The 26,016-nt window shown below is 38.9% G+C and overlaps 1 protein-coding gene across 2 annotated transcripts in view; it reads right to left on the reverse strand.

Annotated features, from left to right (window-relative positions):
• The window catches only part of LOC126481014 (cytochrome P450 4C1-like), a 74,017-nt gene that overhangs the window by 25,758 nt on the left and 22,243 nt on the right, over window positions 1–26,016 (reverse strand). For both annotated transcript variants that reach the window (XM_050104471.1, XM_050104470.1), the window contains exons 6-7: window positions 24,348–24,417; window positions 7,056–7,182 (exon numbers count right to left, since the gene is read on the reverse strand). In XM_050104471.1, coding sequence (XP_049960428.1) covers window positions 7,056–7,182; window positions 24,348–24,417 — 197 coding nt within the window. The remainder of the gene's footprint in view (window positions 1–7,055; window positions 7,183–24,347; window positions 24,418–26,016) is intronic.

Raw genomic sequence — 26,016 nt, forward strand, 5'->3', positions numbered from 1 at the left:
AGAGTGGTATCTGTTGAGAGGCCAGACAAATGTGTGATTCCTGAAGAGGAGCAGCAGCTTTTTCAGTAGTTGCAGGGGCAATAGTTTGGATGATCAACTGATCTGGCTTTGTAACAACAATAGAAATGGCCTTGCTGTGCTGGTACTGCGAACGGCTGAAAGCAAGGGGAAACTACACTCACAATTTTTCCCAAGGGCATGCAGCTTTACTGTATGGTTAAATGATGATCGCATCCTCTTGGGTAAAATATTCTGGAGGTAAAATAGTCCCCCATTTGGATCTCCGGGCGGGGACTGCTCAGGAGGATGTCATCATCAGCAGAAACAAAACTGGCGTTCTACGGATTGGAGCATGGAATGTCAGATCCCTTAATCAGGCAGGTAGGTTAGAAAATTTAAAAAGGTAAATGGATAGGATGAAGTTAGATATAGTGGGAATTGGTGAAGTTCAGTGGCATGAGGAACAAGACTTCTGGTCAGTGAATACAGGGTTGTAAATACAAAATCAAATAACACTAATGCGTGGGTCTAGTAATGAGTAAAAAAATAGGAACACGGATAAGCTACTATGAACAGCATAGTGAATGCATTATTGTAGCCAAGATAGACATGAAACCCATGCCTCGCACAAGTTTATATGCCAACTAGCTCCACAGTTAATGAAGAGATTGGAGAAATGTATGATGCAATAGTAAGTAAAGGAAGAGAAGGACAAGTAGTAGGTGAATATGGACTGGCAGCAAGGAATGAAAGGGGAAGCCACCTGGTAGAATTCTGCGCAGAGCATAACTTAATCATAGCTAACACATGGTTTAAGAATCATGAAAGAAGGTTGTTGACATGGAAGAGGCATGGAGACACTGGAAGGTTTCAGATAGATTATGTAATAGTAAGACAGAGATTTAGGAACCAGGTTTTAAATTGTAAGACATTTCCAGGGGCAGATGTGGACTCTGACCACAATTTATTGGTTATGAAGTGTAGATTGAAACTGAAGAAACTGTAAAAAGATAGGAATTTAAGGAAATGGGATCCGGATAAACTGAAAAAATCAGAGGTTATAGAGAGTTTCATAGAGAGTATTAGGGAACGACTGACAAGAACAGGGGAAAGAAATACAGTAGAAGAAGAGTGGGTAGCTTTGAGAGCTGAAATAGTGAAGGCAGCAGAGAATCAAGCAGCTAAAAAGAAGAGGGATTGTAGAAATCCTTGGGTAACAGAAGATATATAAAATTTAATTGATGAAAGGAGAAAATATAAAAATGCAGTAAATGAATCAGGTGAAAAGGAATACAAATGTCTCAGAACTGAGGTCAACAGCAAGTGCAAAGTGACTAAGCAGGGATGGCTAGAGGACAAATGTAAATATTTAGAAGCACGTATCACTAGTGGTAAGGCAGATATTGTCTACAGGAAAACTAAAGAGACCTTTGGAGGAAAGAGGAACACCTGTATAAATATCAAGAACTTAGATGGAAAACCAGTCATAAGCAAAGAAGGGATAGCAGAAAGGTGGAAGGAGTATGTAGAGGGTCTACACAAGGGCAATGTACTTGAGGGCAATATTATGGAAATGCAAGAGGGCGTAGATGAAGATGAAGTGGGAGATATGATACTGCTTGGAGAATTTGATAGAGAACTGAAAGACCTAAGTCAAAACAAGGCCTCAGGAATAGACAACATTCCATTAGAACTACTGATTGCCTTAGAAGCGCCAGTCCTGACAAAACTCTTCCATCTCGTGACAAGATGTATGAGATAGGCAAAATACCATCAGACTTCAAGAAGAATATAATAATTCCAATCTCAAAGAAAGCAGGTGTTGACAGGTGTGAAAACTGCCAAATTATCAGTTCAATAAGTCACAGTTGCAAAATATTAATACGAATTCTTTACAGACAAATAGAAAAACTGGTAAAAGCTGACCTCGTGGAAGATCAGTTTGGATTCTGTAGAAATGTTGGAACACATGAGGCAATACTGACTCTACAACTGATCTTAGAAGATAGGTTAAGGAAAGGCAAACCTATGTTTCTAGCATTTGTAGACTCAGAAAAAGCTTTTGACAATGTTGACTAGAATGCTCTCTTTCAGATTCTGAAGATGCAGGATAAAATACAGGGGGCGATAAGCTATTTACAATTTGTACTGAAACCAGATGACAAACATAAGAGTTGAGGGGCATGAAAGGGAAGAAGCAGTGGTATAGAAGGGAGTGAGACAGGTTTGTAGCCTGTCCCCTATGTTATTGAGCACGCAATAATGGAAACAAAAGAAAAATTTGTAATAGGAATTAAAATTCATGGATAAGAAATAAAATCTTTGACATTTACCGACAGCATTGTAATTCTGTCAGAGACAGCAAAGGACCAACAAAAGCAAAATGAGGATAATGGAATATAGTTGATGATTTTTGCTATTTAGGGAGCAAAATAATTGATGATGGTCGGTGGACGATAAATAGTTTAGACAAGAAGAGAATGCAAGCTTTTGAAATGTGCTACAGAAGAATGTTGAAGATTAGATGGATAGATCATGCAACTAATGAGAAGGTACTGAATGGAATTGGGAAGAAGAAGAATTTGTGGCACAACTTGACAAGGAGAAGAGATTAATTGGCAGGACATGTTCTGAGGCATCAAGGGATCACCAATTTAGTACTGGAGGGCAGTGTGGAGGGTAAAAATTGTAGAGGGAGACTAAGAGATGAATACTACTTGATAAACTGGAAACTTATGGTCTCAAAGGAATAGCTGAAAATCTCTTACAGTCATACCTAAAGTACAGATATCAGGTCACATAAGTCACTAAGACATTGAGTAACATTACTGAGAAGTAAAAGCGTGTGTGTGTGTGTGTGTGTGTGTGTGTGTGTGTGTGTGTGTGTGTGTGTGTGAAGAGAAAAAACTATTTTGAAAAGACCCACTGGTCCTCCTCCTATACTAATCAGGAGCTGTTCCTATCCAATACTTCACGCAAAATATTTTAACTTTGTACAGACCACTATTAGCTGTTTATATACTGGAAAAAATCAAGATCTATCTGATCCAGAGATTTAGGTAGAACTGGGTAGAATTCATATTCTTGAGTCCAAGTATTCAGCTATATTGTAGGAGTGGCTTATGAGGTATTCTTTTACTTTGCATTTAAATATTTGGTGATTTTTGAGTTCCTGCTTAATGTCCACTGCCAGTCTGTTATAGACTTTTACATCAGATTATAAAACTCTATCCTAAATCCTAGAGAGAGATAAATAGCGTACATGGAAATTATTTCTATGCATAGTATTGTGGTTGTGAATTGCTGAGTTTATCGTAAATTTACTCTTTTTATTAACCACAAGTGCTATTAGAAAGGAAGTATATTGATATGTAAGTGTAATATTATGTAGATCACTGAAGAGGCTCCTGCAAGATGACAGTTATTAACTTAACACAGTGTTCTTATTGCATATATCTGCATAATAAACGTTTTTTTCACTTTAACTCCAGTGTCACAGAAGATTATGCCATAGTATGGAATTGAGTGAGCACATGAAAAGCAACCTGCCTGCAGTTCAACACAGTGAGAGAGATTTCTAAGTACAAAGTAGCCAGAACTGAGCTTTTTGGTTAGCTTATCCACACAGTGGTGTCACCTCATTTTATTTATCCATCTGGTTACCCAGGAACTTCACACATGGTGCCTCATACAGAATATGCCCATTGATCTCCAGTCATTTTTATTTGTATGGAATTACATAATATGAATTTTTGTAAGATTAAGTGTTAAATTTTTGGCTATGAACCAGTCGTGTGCCTCCTAGCTGTGTTCTCCTAGCTGTGTCTGGCATTGATGTGTTTGGACCATTTATTAATACACTTGTGTCATCAGCAAACACAAAAGTTTTGGAAATGATCTCCAATGCCCTGCTTAAATTGCTTCTGTAGATCAAGAACAGGAGAGGACCTAGCACTGAACCTTGCAGCGCACCATATTTAATATTCTCTAATTCTGAATTGTATAATTTTTTCTTATTCCTGGCACATCATTTGCTAATGTCACTGTCCATTTTCTGTTGCTAAGATATGATTTTAGCCCTGTGAAGGGAAGACATTTAATGCCATTCTGTTTTATTTTCCCTTATAGAATTTTATGATCTACGCATTCAATGAACATCATGGTAATAGATAAGTTCATGGCCATGGAAATATTCAGTTCTTTTAATGAACAGCAAGTGGGATTGTCAAATTAATAATAGAAAATGTGGTGACTAAATTAAAACAGTATGCATTCCACTGACTTAAAATATAATAATCAAACAATAGAAAATCCAGGATGGAATGTAATAATATTATGAAAACGAAAGTTGCTACTCATCATACAGTGGAGATGCTGAGTTACAGATAGGCACAAAAAAAAGACTATCACAAATAAAATTTTTGGCCATTAATGCCTTCGTCAGCAATAGGAGACACACACACACACACACACACACACACACATGCACACACACACACACACACACACACACACACACACACACACACACACACACACACACATGCAAATGCAACTCACACACATGACTGCTGTCTCAGGCAACTGAAACCACACTGTGAGCAGCAGCACCAGTGCATGATGGAAGTGGCAACTAGGTGGGGGTAAGAAGGAGACTGGGGGGGAGGAAGTGGGGAGGGGGAGGGATAGTATGGTGGGGGTGGTGGACAGTGAAGTGCCTGCAGATTAGACAGAGGGCAGGGGAGAGGGGGGGGGGAGTAGTGAAAAAGGAGAGAAATAAAAAGACTGAGTGTGATGGTGGAATGACAGCTGTGTAGTGCTGGAATGGGAACAGGGATGGGTGAGGACAGCGACTATTGAAGGTTGAGCCCGGGAAGGTTACGGGAAAATAGGATGTATTGCAGGGAAAGTTCCCATCTGCACAATTCAGAAAAGCTGCTGTTGGTGGGAAGAATCCAGATGGCACAGGCTGTGAAGCAGTCATTGAAATGAAGGAGGTTATTTTGGCAGCATGTACAGCAACAAGGTGGTCCACTTGTTTCTTGGCCACAGTTTGTTGGTGGACATTCATGCGGACAGACAGCTTGTTGGTTGTCATGCCCACATAGAATGCAGCAAAGTGGTTGCAGCTTAGTTTGTAGATCACATGACTGGTTTCACAGGTAGCCCTGCCTTTGCTGAGATAGGTGATGTTTGTGACTGGACTGGAGTAGGTGGTGTTGGGAGGATGTATGGGACAGGTCTTGTATCTAGGTCTATTGCAGGGGTATGAGTCATGAGGTAAGGGGTTGGGAGCCCTCCATCTATCCTGCAGCACTTCACTGTTCACCCTCCCCCCCCCCCCCCCCCCCGACCATCCCTCCCCCTCCCTGCCCCAGCCTCCTCCTTACCCCCCACCCCAGATCACATAAGAAACAGATTGCCCGATCGCTTGGTCTAGCAGGCAACCCTTGTCAAGGAACGGCCACCAGGCGGCAACAGCGTTACACCCTTACTTGTGGCACCAACCACTAGATGGCACTCCGTTCTGTGAAATATGTGGCAACATTGTCCGAATGCGTGGAGCTTTCCACCATTTGGCGTCTGTAAAGTACAGCTGTTTCTGACATACTGATGGTTGTGGATCGAGTCATCATGCCAAGGGCCTGCGAGTATATCAACTGTGGAAGGAGTAGACGGACAAATCCTGAACTAAAAATGTAGTAGAACTGTCTCAGAACTGAAAATTATAAAAAATACGTAGTTTATTCATATTGTATTTAGGTACCAAATAAAGATTCTATGTTATGCTGCACAAATAAGTTTCGTTGCCTTTCCTTGATCACTCTACCACGTTTAACTAGAAAGAAGTAATGTGTTAAATCTGAGCAAAACAGTACTGCTTGTGACAATAGTAGATGTGCTGACCACAAAGTTAATATGTTTACCATCACAGAATTTTTTTTAGTCACGATATTTAAAGTTTCAGAATATTTGTCAAAGATATCGTTGTTAAGTGCATACATGAAATTGTATTCATTCACAACTAACAGTAATCATATGCAAAATGTGATTATACTTAAGAACACTTACAGAAATACTTAGAAAGGATGCAAAATCTGTTTCTTAAACTTATTTACAGTCTCAAAGTGAAAAATATATTGTCGTTATAACTCACCTAATCCCTATAGATACTCTACGCAAAATAAATAATTATGTCAGTAATGTCAGGACGCGAAACCCACTGCTCAGTGCAATATTTGTCAGTAAATTAACTCATTATATTTCAAAGATGTTGAGAAGATTTTGAAAACTTTCTAGTCTTAATCTGCACGTGGAGATCTTTTTTACCACCATAATCTATATCAGAAGAGCTGTATAACAAAGAGGAAATAGACAGCATGGAAGGCGAGTGTAAAACCTATGTGACTGCAATGCAGTCTGCATTTAAACAGTAACTCACAAGAAATGTTTGTGTGTTACTTTTCATTTATTTCATTTCGCATATGATTGTGAGAAATATCCCTACAGTAGAAATAAACTTGGTTTGTAGTATTACAGGAGATAATCTACATTCTTCGATTGAAAACTCGGGAGAAACCACAGCCGATCATGAGCTACAGTCAGCTGTGTGACGAATGCATTTCGCGTGCAGCGCTCTAGCCGAACACAAATCAGCGTCATTCATGTCACCGAAGATACAGCGTTACCAATTCTGCGACATGGACAGGTCAGTTAGCATTGTAGCATCGCCTGCGACATCTGTTGATCGATGGGAAAACTATTTTTACAGTTGGCTGTTTCTCCGTAAGAATGGTCAATCTGTTTCAAGGCCTCAATGGCCGAAAACTTTATTTGTGACAGTCTTTTTGTTGTGCCTATCTGCAACTCAGCATCACCACTATATGGTGAGTAGCAACTCTTTTCATAATATTGCTACAATATGATAAATTGCATAGATCAGAAGTATTCCTAAGAATATCAAATTTTACAGTGTCACTTTAAATGCAGCATCCCATTCCCTTTTTCAGCATGCAATATAGAAATAACACTTTGTAATACAATATACTGATTACCTTTTCTGTAAAGCCATGGAGAACATTAAGGCTTTCATAATATATCTTCCCATATTTTGTTCTCTTGTATATAAAATCAGGATGTAGCCATGGACGAACAATTCGCTGAAGTGTAATTTCACTCATGCTGCAAATGGTTTAGTGTAATATTAGATGATCACAAAATGAATAACACAAGATGATTATAGTAACAATACTGCTACACAGACTGACTATTTTACTTGAGTAACACACAACAGATGCAAGCAGTTTTTAGAAATTCATCTCTACTGACAGAAACACATGCACACTGCACTTAAGCTTAAAAAATTTAAATTTGCCAAAACAAAAATTTGTTTACCACTCCTAGATGGTAATGATCATTATTGCATACCTCTGTCCTTCCCTTTGTCATTTTCCTATTTATTTGTCAATGAAAAACCCTTTTATTCTGCTTTTGATGACATACTCTTGTATTCTTGAAACTACAGACTGCATTTAATCCTCCCATCTTGCCACTAACCCATCCGAACTATTTCCAATAGGAGATGTCCAACTTTTGTGACAGAAAGGATGCTGGTGTGGGATGTAAAGCTTTCACAAGCAACAGAGGACACACAGCAGCTCCCCATGTTGTGCATCAGGCTGTCCAGCATGACTTGTATTAATGCCTATTATTTACAAAATATTTCTCTCAGGAGGTAAACAGTGGTCTGTGGTGGCTGTGTCATGGCTGTAATGGTTTGGCCCATAGTACTCCATGCACACTGAAGTAAATTTAGGCCATAAATGTCTGACTTCTTTCTAGCTATCTCTGCAGTGAGCTGGCCATCCTAGGCTTGTGGCATTATCATGTCTCAGATTTGAATGCACCATGCAGGTCTTGTGTGGACAAGTGTTACCCTCCATGGGTCCAAAGTCCTTATATGCTATGGGGAAAGATGCACACACCGATGTAGGATGTCGTCTCTACTGACTACAGCTGTCACAGCACCCAATGAAACACACATTTCTAACACTATGCACTGAGATGAGAACAATAGTATCAACAGATTTATGACTTTTGACACTACTGGCATGTCAGATGAATGGATGTTGAATACAGCTCTGTTGGATAAACAGCAACTTTTTTGTGAACAACACTTTACTCCTTAATCCGCTTAGAGGATGCAAGACACTGCATTGCCAAGCCACATTGTGCCTTTATGCAAGGCAAATGTATCCAGCAGGTTGCCAAAATATTTGTTGAAACCAACAATGCACAGTCTGATGGGTGATCCGTAACCCTTAGACTTACCAGGTCTCTCCGCGCAGGACACCAGCTATGGTGGTTGGGCATCTTCAGCCACTTAAGGCAAGGTAATGATCCCCATGATAAGACTAGAACATAGTCAAGCAGTAAACAAAACACACACGCACAAGTCACACTGACACACACGTGACCACAGTCGCTGGCAGCTGAAGTCAAACTGCTACTAGAGACTATGGTCACGTGTGTGTCAGAAGCATTTGCATGTGTGCTTGTATGTGTGTTTCTGTGTCTGTTCGCTAGTTTTAATAAAGGCCTTGTTGGCCGAAAGCTTATTTTATGACAGTCTTTTTGTTGTGCCTATCTGTGACTCAGCATCTCTGCTATTTGATTGAGTAGCAACTATCCTTTTAATAATATTGTTACACTGATTGTAGCTCGTCCAATGATCTAGCTGGGTATAACCTCACCTGACTGCATTCACTGAACCATCCTGCTGTCATACAACTTCAACATAGTGTAGAAAGTCACTTAACATAAAAAAGAAACCACTATAAATGGACCATTGCAGACACTTGAAGTAGCTTCATACAAATATAACATATGTGTCACTTGTTTCCCTGTCATCTTACCAGAGTTTAGTCTGCAGAGTGTCACAATGACACAATGTTTTTTTCATAAACCTCGAAGATCCCTTAGGTTATAAACAAGAAGTAGATGAAAAATATATCTTAATTGCCTCTCCATCTCCAGCTGTAATTATTATCTAGATTCAAGGAGTAAAAACTCTTACGAGCAGTGTGATAAATAACAATGCTCAGTGTAAAAAAAGACCTCTCTTCTTCCAGCCCCTCGACAGCTGTTATTCTTTATTAATATCAAGTATGAAAGCAAGCAGAAGTATATAAACAACAGGTATTTAGTAGTTATGGAAAAGTAGCAATGTTGTAGAAAGTAGCAGCTTTTCTGCTAACTGTATTATATTAATTTATACTCTTCCTGACTGTTTATAATAATTGTTACATCAGCATACTGCTGACTAAATTAAATTAGCTGATTTATGATTAGAAGAGTACATGGACTATATCTCACTTTTGTTCATCAGCAAACTTTAACAGGAAATTATTGAATCTAGAAATAAAATTGATAATCTCTTCTCCACCTTGTGAGTACTTATTGGAGGATATTTTAACTGTACATAGTGGTCCCTCATTTGAATATATAGTAATCAGGTGCTAGCAGATAGACTTACAAATAAAAAAAGTTACACAAATTGTAACATTTAGATATATAGGTTTTTTTATCTGTAGCTCATGTAGAAGGAGAGGCAGCAGGTCAGAATGAAATGCATATCAACACTTTTTCTTTTGTGCTATTTGTTGTATCTTTGTAGGCCAGAGCTCTTGAGGACTTCTGTACTTAATGCTTGAGTATTTATGTTTTCTATTATTCTTTCCTCTGTTTTGCCAGATCAAATGACATCAAGTTTCAGGAGCTGATCTTTGTTATGCATTATTTTCATGTCTATATCTACTGACACCAGATAAGCAGAAATTTGTAGTTTTTTTATTTGCCTTTAGTTTAATTTTTAGGGCCCTACCCTATTCACACAGAAAAAAAGACAAAAATTCTATCAGGTTGAGGTAGGGGTAATTGAATCAAGAACAATTTGCCATAGATTGTAACAAATGCACCATTGTGGAGTCACAGTCATAAAATGGCACCCAGTTGGTGATGAGGATGGAAGCTTGTCCAGTAATTCAACAGGGCTGGGCATATCCAGCTGTACTGTTAAATCTCTCTGAGCTACTGCTGTGTAATCCTGTGGTTGTTGTGTTGCAGTACACTCGTTGTTTATTTTGCCAAAGTCACTATAAATAGGTACACAAACAATGAGCTAGCCAACTGCTGCCTTATGAAGCAGCAGGCAACTATGCATTGTGTGGTATTCATATCCATGGACAGTAAGGAAGACATGAGGCTGATAACTACCACCACCTCTCAAGCATAATACTCACAGCTGTACCATGCCCAGCAACCATGGCTAATGGTGGCTATGCCAAATGAGGACTGGAACTCATTTTAAGGGGATAGGCCCAGCTACGGAGCTCAGCTCACTGCTCCAGGCTTAATATTGTCTTCTAACATCACTGCACCAATGACTGTTAATGTATTTATTGATCTGTGGCTATAAATTTGAGTTACAGTTCATGACTATCTACTTGGACTTAGTGAGTGCTTTTCTGATGAAAACTTGTACTTCAGACTTGACAACTCTTGAAACAATCACTAGACTCTGCACTTCTGACACTCACACCAAACTTTGGTTGTGTTTTGTTTAACAGTAAGTTGGTCTCAATAAACATCTGAAGAATTGCCCCTAACTGAGAATATGAGAAGTTTCAATTTACATGTTCCAAAAATGGAATACATGCAGCAGCAACCACCTGCCATGTAACAGCATAATTAACTGCTGGAGCACTGTCATTAACAGCAACTAGTTTTATTCTAGCCACAACTGCAGCAAACACTATTGCAAGTAACTATACAACTTTTACTCCATTCAAGGAAGTACAGAAGAATGGAGCATCTAGTTACAGAGTGGTATATTTTGAGAACTGCAATGTAAATATCTCACCCAGCTACATGCATTTTTCTTGGTATGGTACCCTTCAACAATTTTGTGCCTTTTGCATAAACAGTTTTTAGAAGCCACTCCTATGATGTTGTCTTTTTTAGAAATTTGTTGAAGATTGTTTGCTCACTACATCACAGAGACAAATGTGGCAGCCACTATATTAGAATTAAACCACTGACAGAAATTGCACAGAAGGCTTGGGTAGCCAATTTACTTGTTTTATGTGCCTATCTGCCTGGACCCTGCCAGTAGGCAGTCATAGGCAGATGAGTGGTGGTGCACTATCCCATGATTATCTGCAGTTCTCATGCTTCCAGAGCTGTGGTTGGACAAAATATTAACAATCACACAAGTGTCTGAAATATGATGTTAAGCAAAATAGCATTTAGAAGACCAGATATATGTAGTCATGTTACAGACATCATATTGGGACACCAGTGGCCATCTTTGGTAGAGTTTGCTTCACAGCAGCTTAACTCACTACACTGTCCAACCCAGCCAGAATATTTATAGCAGTATCACACCCAATTGCCATTCATGACTGCTATCCTGTCTTGACTGTTTTACGGAACATTCCTGGCAGGAGTACCCATGTACAAATTCATGGTGCAAATATTGCCATAAACAAGGCCATTTAAATAATGTCTGCAACAGCAAAAGAAAAAAGCATACCCAACTACAGTTGAACAGTTTCATTATGCATGAAACAGCTACCATATTGAATGCTACTAGGCAAAAGCCCTCTAAGTTGCAAATTTCACTATGGTTCAAAAATAGGCTAAAACATTTTAGGACAGCATTGTTATGTTGGTAATCTGGCTCTTTGGTTTTTTTGTTTGTATACATCGAGTATGACGAGTACACTATCTTTGCTCTTGATGTTCACTCTCTTAAGTGTGCTACATGTAATGAGTGGTTATCAGAATATAAGTATTATGAACACACTGTTACTTATCTTTTTCAGTGCCTAACCTTGCTCTGCTAACAGATTATGGGCCCAGAATGGTAAATCTATGCAGTGGACTATGTTTGTTGTGTGGGTAGGAAGATAAATAACTGAAGAAGCATGTTAGGTTATGTGCCCACATTGTGTGTATACTTGTTTTGATTTGTGTTTTGTCAACTTCATCAGCATTTGAACTCTCATTTTTCAGAAGAAACCAGTCATGTATTCTAGTGCTTTGAATTCAAGTGTCTGAATATGGCTTCAAATGTAAGTTTGACAAAAACCACAACTCCAATGGTAGACTAACTGAGAAACTAGAACGATTATAACACATGGAAGTTCGGAATGAAACTCATTCTACCGTGCGAGAAGTTATGGGATTATACCATAGGTGCAAGTACTGCTACAAATGCAGATTTATTTAATTTATTTAATCGTATGGGTAGTGCCCCCTGTAGGGCAGACCGTTCGCTGGGTGCTGGTCTTTCAATTTGATGCCACTTTGGTGACCTGCAGTCGATGAGGGTGATAGGATGATGATGAGGACAGCACAACACCCAGTCCCTGGGTGGAGAAAATTCCCCGATCCAGCCAGGAATCGAACCCGGGCCCCGGGCCCAGTGGACTGACAATCTGTCACGCTGACCATTCAGCTACCGGGAGCGGACACAAATGCAGACAAGGATATAGATGCGTGGACACTTATTCTTTTGCATGTGGATAAATCTCTGTATGCAGCACACGTGGAAAACACAAACAAAAGCAAAGGAAGCTTGGGATACTTCGGAAAACCTGCTTGCTGGTAAGAATAAAACCAGATGGATGAATCTCTGGGATGTTCTACTGGATACTACATTATCCAAATGTGAAGGAAATATTCAAAATTACGTTGCTCACATTTTGGATGTAGTCAACAAAATGCAGAGCATGTGCAAACCAGTTGATGATGGGCTAATTGCACTGATTATGATTAGAGGTTTACCAAAAGTTTATTTACCATACCAGATGGGTATAGAGTCCAGTACAATGGACAAAAATTTCACATCAGAAAATATCACAACAAAGTAGGGTGGAAGAATACCTCAAGTTGGACAAAGATGGCAGTGATAGTGCCTTATTTTCAAAGAATTATAAGAAATCACAACAGGGTTTCTCAAAAGACAAGCAAGAAAAGAAGAAAGTGAAATGATTCAATTGCTGGAAGCATGGTCACTCCAAGTCCGAATGTCCTCAGAAGCAAGAATCGTCAAAGAAAGAATCAAAGGGAACAGAAAAGTCATTGTTTTGTGCACTTGGTATGTCAGATTTCAACCAGAATGAGTGGATCATTGATTCTGGAGCATCATCACACATGACATCAAGAAAGGAATGGCTTAAAGATTTTGAAACAGAAAATAGCAAACAAAAACTTGTGAAGTGTGCTAATAATTAGTGAGCAAAGGGAAAGGTAATGTTATTGTCAATTCATCAGATATATCCTCAATAAAGAATGTTATTCTTGTCCCTGGCTTAGTGACTAATTTGTTGTCAGTTTCTGCTTTAGTCAAGAAAGGCATAAATGTTGTTTTTGACAAAGATGGATGTAAAGTGCTCAAAAGAGGTGAGATACTTTGTTCTGGATCAGAGTCAAATGGCATTTATAAACTAAAAAACCTTGAACCTGTGTTGCCAGATGAGCATGCTCTTGCTGTTAAAAATTTTAGTTATCTGGAAGACTTATGGCACTGTAGACTTGGTCATGTTAGAGTTGACACTGGACTTAAGCTATGTTTACAGAGTGATGGCATAAAGTTGGAGTGTTGTAACTCTGAAACTCTTGACAAGTGTAAATTGTGTGTACTAGGTAAGATGTTGAAATTTCCATTTCCTAAGACTGGAGGGCAACGTGCATCTGAGTTGCTCAGTCTTTGCATACGGATTTATGTGGCCCCATGGAGCAAATGTCACATGGTATGGCTAAGTACATGTATATACTAGTGGATGATTATTCTAGAAGGACATTCTGTTATTTTCTCAAGAATAAAGATCAAACATTTGAATTTTTTTGTGAGTTTAAAACTTGGTTAGAAAATAGAATTGGTGGAGAGATAAAATCAGTTAGAGGTGACAATGGCAGTGAATCGGTGAACTCAAATTTTGATTTATTGCTTAGAGAGAATGGAATAGAGCATCAGATTAGTGTGCCCTATAGCCCAGAACAGAATGGGGTTGTGGAGAGGACCAACAGATCAATTTGTGAGATGGCACGGTGTACGCTATTTGAATGTGGTCTGCCTAATCAGTTTTGGGCAGAGGCATGCATTACAGCTGTTTACATAAAGAACCATGTTCCACACAGAGCACTTAATGCTAAGACTCCACAGGAATTATTGACTGGAAAAGTATCTCGTTTGAACCATTTAAAGGTGTTTGGTTGTCGAGCTCTTCTCCATATACCAGATCAAAACAGAAGAAAGTGGGATACCAAAGCTAAAGAACTTGATTTTGTAGGTTATGATGAAATGACCAAGGGTTACAGACTAAATGATCCTCAGAACCCCAAGATAATAGTGAAAGGCAGGAATATTGTTTTTCTGGAGAATGAGTGCATGACTGACAATACCAGGACACTGGCTGTTAATAATGAAGATTACTGTATGTTCTAGTCAAATAAACAGTATACTGAATGGGGAGAGGCAGAGGAAGAAGAAGAAGTCAGCATTACTGGAAGTGATAGAGATCAAGACCCACACTACATCCCATATGCTCAGTCTGTGGCAGACACAGAAGAGACTGAGGTGCAGCTGATGGACCCTGATGCTTCAGAAGTGGACCAACCAGTCACAAGGTTAGCCTGTGTATCCAAACCCAAGGAGTACCTGAATTATGTCACCTATTTGGTAAGTGATTTTTCTAGTTTGGGAGAAGATCCTGTGAACTTGGAGGATGCCATGTCGAGGAGTGACAAAGAAGACTGGATAAAGGCCATGAAAGAAGAAATTAAGTGTTTCCACAACAGTGGTGTTTGGGAACTTGTGGATCCACCAAAGAGTAATAAAAGTATTGTAGGTAACAAGTGGGTATTTAAGCTGAAAAAGAATGTGGATGGTACAGCACTCCAGCATGTTAGACTTTTTGCTAAAGGGTTTACATAAAAATTTGGCATTGATTATTGTGAGACTTTTTCACCTGTTGTGAGACATAGTACTCTTAGAGCTCTCATTAGTTTAGCCGTAAATCTTGATTTTAAGATCTACCATTTTGATATTAAGACTGATTTTCTGTATGGGGACGTCGAGGAAACTATTCTCACGAATCAACCAGATGGTTTTGTTTTAAAAAGGAGTGAAGGTAAAGTCTATAAACTAAGGCCATTTACAGTTTGAAACAATCAGCCAGACAGTGTAATGAAAAGGCAAAATTACCTGGGTTATGTTGCAAATACCAATGAAGATTGTGTGTTCATTAAACGGTCAGGTAAAAATGTTGAAATTATTGCTTTGTATGTAGATGATTTTTATGTCTTGTGTAATAACAGTGTGATGGAAGACAAGTTGTATCAGGGATTGCCTGAGAATTTTGAAGTTAAAGACATAGGAGAAGCAAAGTCCTGTCTGGGTATGTGTATAACCAGAAATTGGGAGGAAGGTAGTTTAAAACTTGACCAGAAGGATATTGCAGATGTGCTGAAACGCTTTGATATGGTCGATTGTGTTCCTGTTAGAACACCAATGGAAGCTGGATTAAAGCTTTGGGATATGCAGGGTGATAAAGTTCAAGTGTCATGTCAAGAACTTATAGGTTGTTTGCTGTATATCAGCACTAATACAAGACCTGACATATCTTATGCAGCAAGTGTTTTAAGCCAGTATAATTGTAAGTTTACTAGTGTTCACTGGAAGGCAGCAAAAATTGTGCTTCATTATCTCAAAGGTACTATAGATTATGGCATTGCGTTTGACAAAGGAGATATCAAGGATCTGAATATAACTGATTTTGTTGATTTGAATTTTGTAGATGAATTCTGCATCCAAAGAGGCACTTTATTTGAAACAGCTAATAAGTGAATTGTTAAATAATAGGCACCAAAATCCTGTAATCATTTTCCATAACAACCAGAGTTCTATTAGACTGTCACAAAATCCTGTGTTGCATTCTAGATTAAAACATGTTTGTGCTAAAGGACATTTTATTAGACAGTGTGTTAAAAGAAATGAGACTGTTGTTAAGTATTTGCAGTCAAAGGAAGTGCCTGCTGATGTATTAACTAAACCACTTGCCAGAGAGCAACGCATGTATCTTGTTCATAGATTGAAATTGTCACCAGATTAAGTGGTAGTGTTATGTTTGGTAATCTGGCTCTTTGGTTCTTTTGTTTGTATACGTTGAGTATGACAAGTAGACTATCTTTGCTCTTGATGCCCACTCTCTTAAGTGTGCTACATGTAATCTGTGGTTATCAGAATATAAGTATTATGAACAATCTGTTACTTATCTTTTTCAATGCCTAACCTTACTCTGCTAACAAGCATTGTAGTAGTGTATCAGTTTTGCTGATTTTGAACAAACTAATTTATGAACAAACTTATATTAGTTTAGATTCTCCACAGCTGATTGAATCAAGCAAGCAACGCTAAAGTTATGTCAGGCAACAGACCCCATTACACCTTGAGCAGGCGCACCTGAGTATAAAGTGCACCAACCACAAATAACATTGTCATGCACAGTTCCACTGTTGTTTTACAATAGCACGCCCTTAACTAGTCCTGCATGATTGTTTCCGCTAGCACAGTGAGAAGCTGTGTTGTCATAGGTTCATGTGAGCTGAAGTAATTTAAAATAAACTGCAAACGTGTACAAAGTACACCATGAGCTTGGTCATGTAAGTAATTTTTCCTTCACTTTTATTTTGTTCCTTTTTAATCGAATCAAAAGATAACACATAATAAGCAGGGCAAGATCAAAGCTGACAGACAACGAGCTCGATTGGTTACTCAGCGAGGATCCAGAGTTCAACTCTGTACCAGACAACAAAAATGATGACGACTCTGAAGAAGAAGAGGAATTTATCACAGGAAGTGACCATGATTCAGATTCTGATCAAGTCCATGATTCAGATGATGACTGACTAGCCACTCTCCACTGGTGGTATTTTTATTGAGAGGCACAAAATGTGTAAATGGAATAAAACATGTCCTAATGTGACTTTGAAAACAAAAAGAAAGAATATTGTGAAAATATTCCCTGGGCCTATACGTGTTGCCAAAGGGGTCACAAGTGAAACAGAGGCTTTATGCTCAATCTTAGCCTGGAAATGACTGATGAATTTTAAAATACGTGAACATATACATTCAATCTAAGAAATAATGTGAACAATATCCCAAAGAAAGGTACCTAAGGAAACTATATCTCATCGGGACTAAGAAAGCAAACCACACAAATGTCATTGAACTGTGGACAGCAGGTGGTACTGGTATGGAGATTATGAGATTTGTTATGAGCTACAGAAGATTTCTGTTCCTTTTATGATGTATCTGGTTTGACGACATGAGTACAAGGCAAGAAAGAGGAGTAACTGATAAACTTGCTGCAATAAGGATGCATTAATATTGGATGCATATGTGGTGGGTGAACTGCAAGAACACTTACATTGTAGGACATTTTGTGACAGTAGACAAAAAGTTGCAAGCTTTCAGGGGTTGCTGTTCTTTCGTTCAGTATATCCCAAGAAAACCAGTGAAGTATGGGATAAAGATATTTGTTTTAGCAGAGGCTAAAACATTCTTCACTAGTAATATTGAAGTATAGTGTGGAAAACAAAGTGAAGGACATACAAACAAATATAAATTCTATAATAATTATAAACATTTGGGGAAACAACTAAAAGTATTCTTAAAGGATCTATTTGGCTCTATTCGAAAACATGTTAGCAAAGACAGCCCTTAATTAATTCCAAAGTAATTAACAGTTTTGTCAAAAATATTGTTTTCACAACTATATTTGTTATGTTCATGGTTTAAACAAATAATACGGCTTAACCTATGTAGTAGAAAAAACTGAAGTTTTCTATGTATTCAGTTAATTGAATGAAGTAAATTTTAATTTTAATTTCTGTAAATTAAACATTGAACAATGTGTAGTTTCAGCACCTATTATTGTGAGGATATATAAGGGCCTGATTTTTGGTCCTGAGACAGTCAGTCCATGGCCGAGTTTCAGACAAGGAACCTGTATTGGTTAGATCAACAATAATGAATCTGTGAAATAAGTGTAGCACAATTAGGCCATGTGTTAAAACAAAGACAGTGTCAGATTAGATTAGATTACATTAAGTTTTCGTTCCATAGACCCAAAAAATGAGATGATTCTTGTAGGTGTGGAACATGTCAGAATCTCGTAGGTGTGGAACATGTCAGAAAGTATAACATAAAAATATAGAACATTGGAATATATTACTTACTACCCTGATCATTTGTCAGGAGATAGTCAAAATAGGTTAATGCAATGCAGTAAACTGGAACAGCTAATATTTACAGAACTAACATGCTGTCAGAATGAAACACTGTTATGCACTATTAATAAATTTATCATACACAAAATATCTAATCTTGACTGTTGTGACCAAGCGTTGTCAAAACTGAAATCTAACAGATATTTTTACTTGTTGTTGTCGTTGTGGTCCTCAGTCCTGAGACTGGTTTGATGCAACTCTCCACGCTACTCTATCCTGTGCAAGCTTCTTCATATCCCAGTACTTACTGCAACCTACATCCTTCTGAATCTGCTTAGTGTATTCATCTCTTGGTCTCCCTCTACGATTTTTACCATCCACACTGCCCTCCAATACTAAATTTGTGATCCCTTGATGCCTCAGAACATGTCCTACCAACCAGTCCCTTCTTCTTGTCAAGTTGTGCCACAAACTCCTCTTCTCCCCAATTCTATTCAATACCGCCTCATTAGTTATGTGATCTACCAATCTAATCTTCAGCATTCTTCTGTAGCACCACATTTCGAAAGCTTCTATTCTCTTCTTGTCTAAGCTATTTATCATCCATGTTTCACTTCCATACATGGCTACACTCCATACAAATACTTTCAGAAATGACTTCCTGACACTTAAATCTATACTTGATGTTAACAAATTTCTCTTATTCAGAAACGCTTTCCTTGCCATTGCCAGTCTACATTTTGTATCCTCTCTACTTCGACCATCATCAGTTATTTTGCTCCCCAAATAGCAAAAATCCTTTACTACTTTAAGTGTCTCATTTCCTAATCTAATTCCCTCAGCAGCACCCAATTTAATTCGACTACATTCCATTATCCTCGTTTTGCTTTTGTTGATGTCCATCTTATATCCTCCTTTCAAGACACTACCCATTCTGTTCAACTGCTCTTCCAAGACCTTTGCTGTCTCTGACAGAATTACAATGTCATCGGCGAACCTCAAAGTTTTTATTTCTTCTCCATGGATTTTAATACCTACTTCAAATTTTTCTTTTGTTTCCTTTACTGCTTGCTCAATATACAGATTAAATAACATTGGGGAGAGGCTACAACCCTGTCTCACTCCCTTCCCAACCACTGCTTCCCTTTGGTGTCCCTCGACTCTTACAACTGCCATCTGGTTTCTGTGCAAATTGTAAATAACCTTTCACTCCCTGTATTTTACCCCTGCCACCTTCAGAATTTGAAAGAGAGTATTCCAGTCAACATTGTCAAAAGCTTTCTCTAAGTCTACAAATGCTAGAAACGTAGGTTTGCCTTTCCTTAACCTTTCTTCTAAGATAAGTGGTAAGGTCAGTATTGCCTCATGTGTTCCAACATTTCTACAGAATCCAGACTGATCTTCCCTGAGGTCGGCTTCTACCAGTTTTTCCATTCATCTGTAAAGAATTCGCGTTAGTATTTTGCAGCTGTGACTTATTAAACTGATAGTTCGGTAATTTTCACATCTGTCAACACCTGCTTTCTTTGGGATTGGAATTATTACATTCTTCTTGAAATCTGATGGTATTTCGCTTGTCTCATACATCTTGCTCACCAGATGGTAGAGTTTTGTCATGACTGGCTCTCCCAAGGCTGTCAGTAGTTCTAGTGGAATGTTGTCTACTCCCGGGCCCTTGTTTTGACTCAGGTCTTTCAGTGCTCTGTCAAACTCTTCACGCAGTATTGTATCTCCCATTTCATCTTCATCTACATCCTCTTCCATTTCCATAATATTGTCCTCAAGTACATCGCCCTTGTATAGACCCTCTATATACTCCTTCCACCTTTCTGCTTTCCCTTCTTTGCTTAGAACTGGGTTCCCATATAAGCTATGATATTCATACAAGTGGTTCTCTTTTCTCCAAAGGTCTCTTTAATTTTCCTGTAGGCAGCATCTATCTTACCCCTAGTGAGATAAGCCTCTACATCCTTACATTTGTCCTCTAGCCATCCCTGCTTAGCCATTTTGCACTTCTTGTCGATCTCTTTTTTCAGACATTTGTATTCATTTTTGCCTGCTTCATTTACTGCATTTTTATATTTTCTTCTTTCATCAATTAAATTCAATATTTCTTCTGTTGCACAAGGATTTCTACTAGCCCATGTCTTTTTACTTACTTGATCCTCTGCTGCCTTCACTACTTCATCCCTCAAAGCTACCCATTCTTCTTCTACTGTATTTCTGTCCCCCGTTCCTGTCAGTTGTTCCGTTATGCTCTCCCTGAAACTCTGAACAACCTCTGGCTTATTCAGTTTATCCAGGTCCCACCTCCTTAAATTCCCACCTTTTTTTACTTAAGCTGTCTTAACTGTTTCTGTTAAGATATTCATCTATGGAGTAGAAGGAGTTGCCTATCAAAAAGTCTTTCAAACTCTGTTTAAACCATGCTTTATCTGAAACCAAGTTTTTAGTGGTTGCTGGCAATTTATTGAAAATGTGTGTTCCTGAATATTGGTCCCCTTTTTGGACCAAGGTAAGTGATTTTAGATCTTTATGTAAATTGTTCTTATTCCCAGTATTGATACTATGTATTGAGCTATTGGTTGGGAACAGAGATGTATTACTTGCAACAAATTTCATTAAGGAATAAATATACTGAGAAGCAGTGGTTAGAATACAAAGTTCCTTGATCAGGTTTCTACAAGATGTTCATGAATTTACACCACAAATGATTCTTATCACATGCTTTTGCACCCTAAAAACTTTTGCTTGGTTACCTTATTATTCTATAACAACTTTGAACTGTGTGATTAAGCTTTTACTGCTCATAGATGTTCTACAGTAAACTGTTGTAGCAGTATGTGGATGTTAGCCTGCAACCTATCAATGAGGCTTATTGAGAGTTAAACAATAGTGCACTGGCCATATAGCTATGCATTATTGGAGGGTTGTGAACTGTGAAAGTAAAAAACTGTGAAACGCAAATGTGTGTCTGTCAACTACATCATTTAAAGTGGTCAGTGTTTAACTTCCAAACCCCATTTTTCAGCCAATGTAGCAACGCAGTACATCAACACCAAGGATAACAAATGAAGATATTAAAGCAGGTGAATGTCACAATTTCCCGAAAATGTGCAAGGCAATTAAGTGTGTAGATGGAAGGAACTTTGTGATAACTGATACTTCTTCAATGTACACACATCAAAACAGTTCTGCATTATCCCAGTTCCCAGAATTCCTGAAGACAGACATTGACTGTGGATATTGTATCACCAACATAGTCCCTTTAACTGTTCAGAGATGTCACTAAACCCGCCCAAAGATGTAAACAACCATGCATGAGCAGTGCCTATTAAATGGAGGGTGCCCAACAGCAAACAGTTCCAGTCAATCCACCAGGAAGGAGGTTCATGGCTCGTGTTGTCTGTAGTTCAACCCTGCCTAGAGGGTCAATACCGCGGTTCGATCGTGTCCGCATTGTTACTTTGTGCCAGGAAGGGCTCTCAACAAGAGAAGTGTCTCAGAGTGAACCAAAGTGATATTGTTCGAACATGGAGTAGATACAGAGAGACAGGAACTGTCGATGACATGCCTCGCTCAGGCTGACTAAGGGCTACTACTGCAGCAGTTGAAAGCAACCTATGGATTATGGCTCGATGAAACCCTGACAACAACACCACCATGTTGAATAATGCTTTTTGTGTAGCCACAGGACGTCATGTTATGACTCAAACAGTGTGCAATAGGCTGCATGATGCGCAACTTCACTCCCAATGTCCATGGCAAGGTTCATCGTTGCAACCAAGACACCCTGCAGGGTGGTACAGATGGGTCTAACAATATGCCGAATGGACCGCTCAGGATTCGCATCATGTTCTCTTTACCAATGAGTGTCGCATATGCCTTCAACCAGACAATCATTGGAGATGTGTTTGGAGGCAACCCAGTTAGGTTGAACGCCTTAGACACACTGTCCAGTGGTTGCAGAGAGGTGGAGATTCCCTGCTGTTTTGGGGTAGCATTACGTGGGGCCGACATATGGCGCTGGTGTTCATGGAAGGTGTTCATGGAAGGTGTGGTAATGGCTGTATGATGTGTGAATGCCATCCTCCAACCAATCGTGCAACCATATCGGTAGCTTATTGGCGAGGCACTTGTCTTCATGGATGACAGTTCACGCCCTCATCGTGCACATCTTGTGAATGACTTCCTTCAGGATAACGACATCACTCAACCAGAGTGGCCAGCATATTCTCCAGACATGAACCCTATTGAACATGCCTGGGATAGATTGAAAAGGGCTGTTTATGGATGATGTGACCCACCAACCATTCTGAGGAATCTATGCCAAACCGCCATTGAGGAGTAGGACAATCTGGACCAACAACGCCTTGATGAACTTGTGGATAGTACGCCATGACGAATACAGGCATGCATCAGTGCAAGACAGTGTGCTACTGGGTATATGTACAGCAATCTGGACCACCATTTCTGAAGGTCTCACTGTATGGTGGTACAACATGCAATGTGTGGTTTTCACAAGAAATAAAAAGGGTGGAAATGATGTTTATGTTGATCTCTATTCCAATTTTCTGTACAGATTCTGGAACTCTTGTAACCGAGGTGATGAAAAACCTTTTTGATGTGTGTTTAAAGCCTTTGTTCTTTTATATTGCAAAGAAAGAGTGTTTTTGCTCAGTATATACTTAAAAAGTGTTGGAATAGATTGATATGTCAGCTGCGACAACAGAATGATATGAAAGTTTCTTATTTGTTTCATCAAATAGTGAATTAGTGATTTAAAATAAGTTTCCCATATTGTTGTTTAAATAAACTAAAATCAAACTGTGATTTAGCTCATACATGTTTCCCTTGGTAGCATGATGACAGCTTTTGACTACATGTGTACAAAGTGCGCAGTGCGCACACTCATGTTATGAAAATCAGCACGTCTGCTGGAGGGTTAAATGCCAAAACATCAGTTGAGGCATCTTACAAACATATTTTATGTGTGATAAAACTTAATCTATCACTAAACCTCGCGTTGAAACTATATTCGACCTACATTCCTTTACTTCCTTTAGGGTTTTAGTGTAAGACTCATCAAATGCCAGAATCTTCACTGAACTGCAACTGCACGCAGTGGTCTGTTTGAGTCCAAACATACCTGTTTCCATTAAGACCTGGTCCACAACCCTAAAAATGATTATCTTCTCAAAAAAAAAAAACAGTGATGCCCATTCCTGCAATAGCAATGTGAATATCAGTAGGTCATTGTTTGTGCAACTGTTCATGATAATTTATGCATCATGCCACACATGACAATAAAATGTAGTTTAGCCCAAAAACCATAACATTACACAGTAACAGCTTAGTCAAACAGAACTGCTTTGCTGGACATATTAAACTCCATTCGCTTACCAGATAAACTTCCAGCTTATTGTAGACTGGTTGCCACTTTACAGCTGTAGCTCTGTAACAGTGCATTTCTGTCCTATCATTATCTGGCAGAAAATTTGAACTTGTCATTATCTATCCTACTTTGACCTTACTATCAGATTATCTTAGCAACCTGTGTAAATGTCATATATATGGAATTTTACATTAACAGTATTTTTCTCTTCCAAAGACAGATACACTTCATTGTAACTACAGTTGACATTTGTTCAGCATGCCCTTAACTCACATTGTAAGGAAGTGAGAAATTTGTTGTAAAATGTTTAATCTCCAAACAGAACTACAGCTGTATAAAGATAGACAGCAATACAAAAAATGAGTTAGGAGACTGATAGATCATAAATACTCCAGTTTTGGAACCAGAAGTTCTTCCATCTGGCAGAAAAGAGGAGCTATATTCTTTATTTTTGACATTAAGAGAACCCAATTTAATATGCCAATCTTTCTAACACACTATGCTTTTGCATATCAGTCTGATGCTGACTGACAAACAGAAGATCTTCATTCTTTATTTAACTGACATTGATTTGTTAGCTACTCACTGGCCCATAGTCACTCTACATATGGACATTTCATTCCAATCTCAGGATAAAATTAACTTCTTTACTTACGCATATACAGCTGATACATAGGCAGAATCTGTCTCTTCCTGTGCATTAACTGGTGTCCCCATTGCAGTTTCTGGTGGAGAAAAACTGGGTTTACTTTATATTCTAGAGTTTATACACTGTCCAGTTGCATTAATGTGACCACCTCTCAAACACCTGAAGAACCAACTTTTGAAGCATCAACTGCTAGAAGACATGCAGGAAGACAGTCAGTGAGGTTCTGGAAGGTACTGACAGGGATATGGAGCCATGCTGACCACTGCTGTAGGCAGCTGCCCTAGGTTTTTCAGTTGAGATTCCAGGGCACGAACAGCCCACTGAGGTGGTCCCACAGATTCCTGATTGGTTTTAAATCTGCTGAGTTTGGTGACAACATGAGTATGGTAAACTCACCCAGGCGCTCTTTGAGCTACACATGTACAATGCAAGCTGGGGTGGCAATGGTCCCCAAGGATAGACACATGCTTGTATTGATACACTGTGCATTCCAGAATGACAAAGTCACCAGGGGAATGCCACAAGAATGCTCCACAGACCATAACACCTCCTCCAATCGCCTGTACCCTGGCAACAATACTTGCAGCGTGTTTCTTTTCAGCTGTTTCATGCCATACACATAAACGGCCATCTGTCCAACGGAGCATAAAATGTGACTCCTTTGAAAAGGCCACCACTGTGTGGATCTCCAGTTGTGGTGCTGGTGTGCAAATTCCAGCCTTTGTCACTGATGACCAGCAGTCAGCATGGGTGCATGAACCAGGCACTTGCTGCAGGGACCCATATGCAACAACATTCGCTGAATGCTCATTGAGGAGAGACTGTTGGTAGCCCCTTCATTCATCTAGGCAGCTGTACACCTATTTGCCTCTATATGTCTCCACAGTCATTGCTGATGCCATCATCTAGGGCTCATGGTGCACCACAGCTGCCTTGGTACTGGTTTTGCTAGCACCATTTTGTCATGCACAATATGCTTTAACCATTGTATTCATGCGAACAGTTTACAAGCTTGGCCATTTCTGAAATGCTTCTACCCTTGGCCCAAAAGCCAATGATCATGCCCGTTTGGATGTCAGCTAAATCATTCCATTTCCACATTTCGACAATGACTGCACTGCTTTACGTGTCTCCCACAACCCTTTACATTCCCTCCACATTTCGTGCTGTCACTGCCCTTTGTGAGTGGTTATTGTACAGTGATGTCAAACATAGGTGATGTCACATTAATGTGAGTGGACTGTGTATGAGAGTTAAATGATTTGAATATTGTAAGAAAGAATTTTTGTTATTTTGTATTGACTGTGCAATATCATAGTGAATGTAATTGTGGATGATGCTATTGGAACCATTCATCAATGTGTATTACATAATATAACTGCAATCAATCCACAATGTTCACAGAAGACCATAATTTGAAGGTTGGTGTTATTGGGCACAACTGGATTTGAAAAAAGGAGAAAAGAGAACAAATAAATGAAAGAATATTTTCATGAATGTCTGGACAGATAGTATAAATGAAAAATAAATGCATAAAGTACACTGATGAGTCAAAACCTTATAACCACCTGCTTAATTCCATGTCAGTCCACCTTTGGAATGCAATACAGTAGCGATTCTGTGTGGCACATATTTGCCAGTCCTTGCTAAGTTTTTAGAGGTATGTGGTGCCAGA

This window comes from Schistocerca serialis, chromosome 5 (assembly GCF_023864345.2).
Source record: "Schistocerca serialis cubense isolate TAMUIC-IGC-003099 chromosome 5, iqSchSeri2.2, whole genome shotgun sequence".
In the NCBI taxonomy this organism is placed as follows: Eukaryota; Metazoa; Arthropoda; class Insecta; order Orthoptera; family Acrididae; genus Schistocerca; species Schistocerca serialis.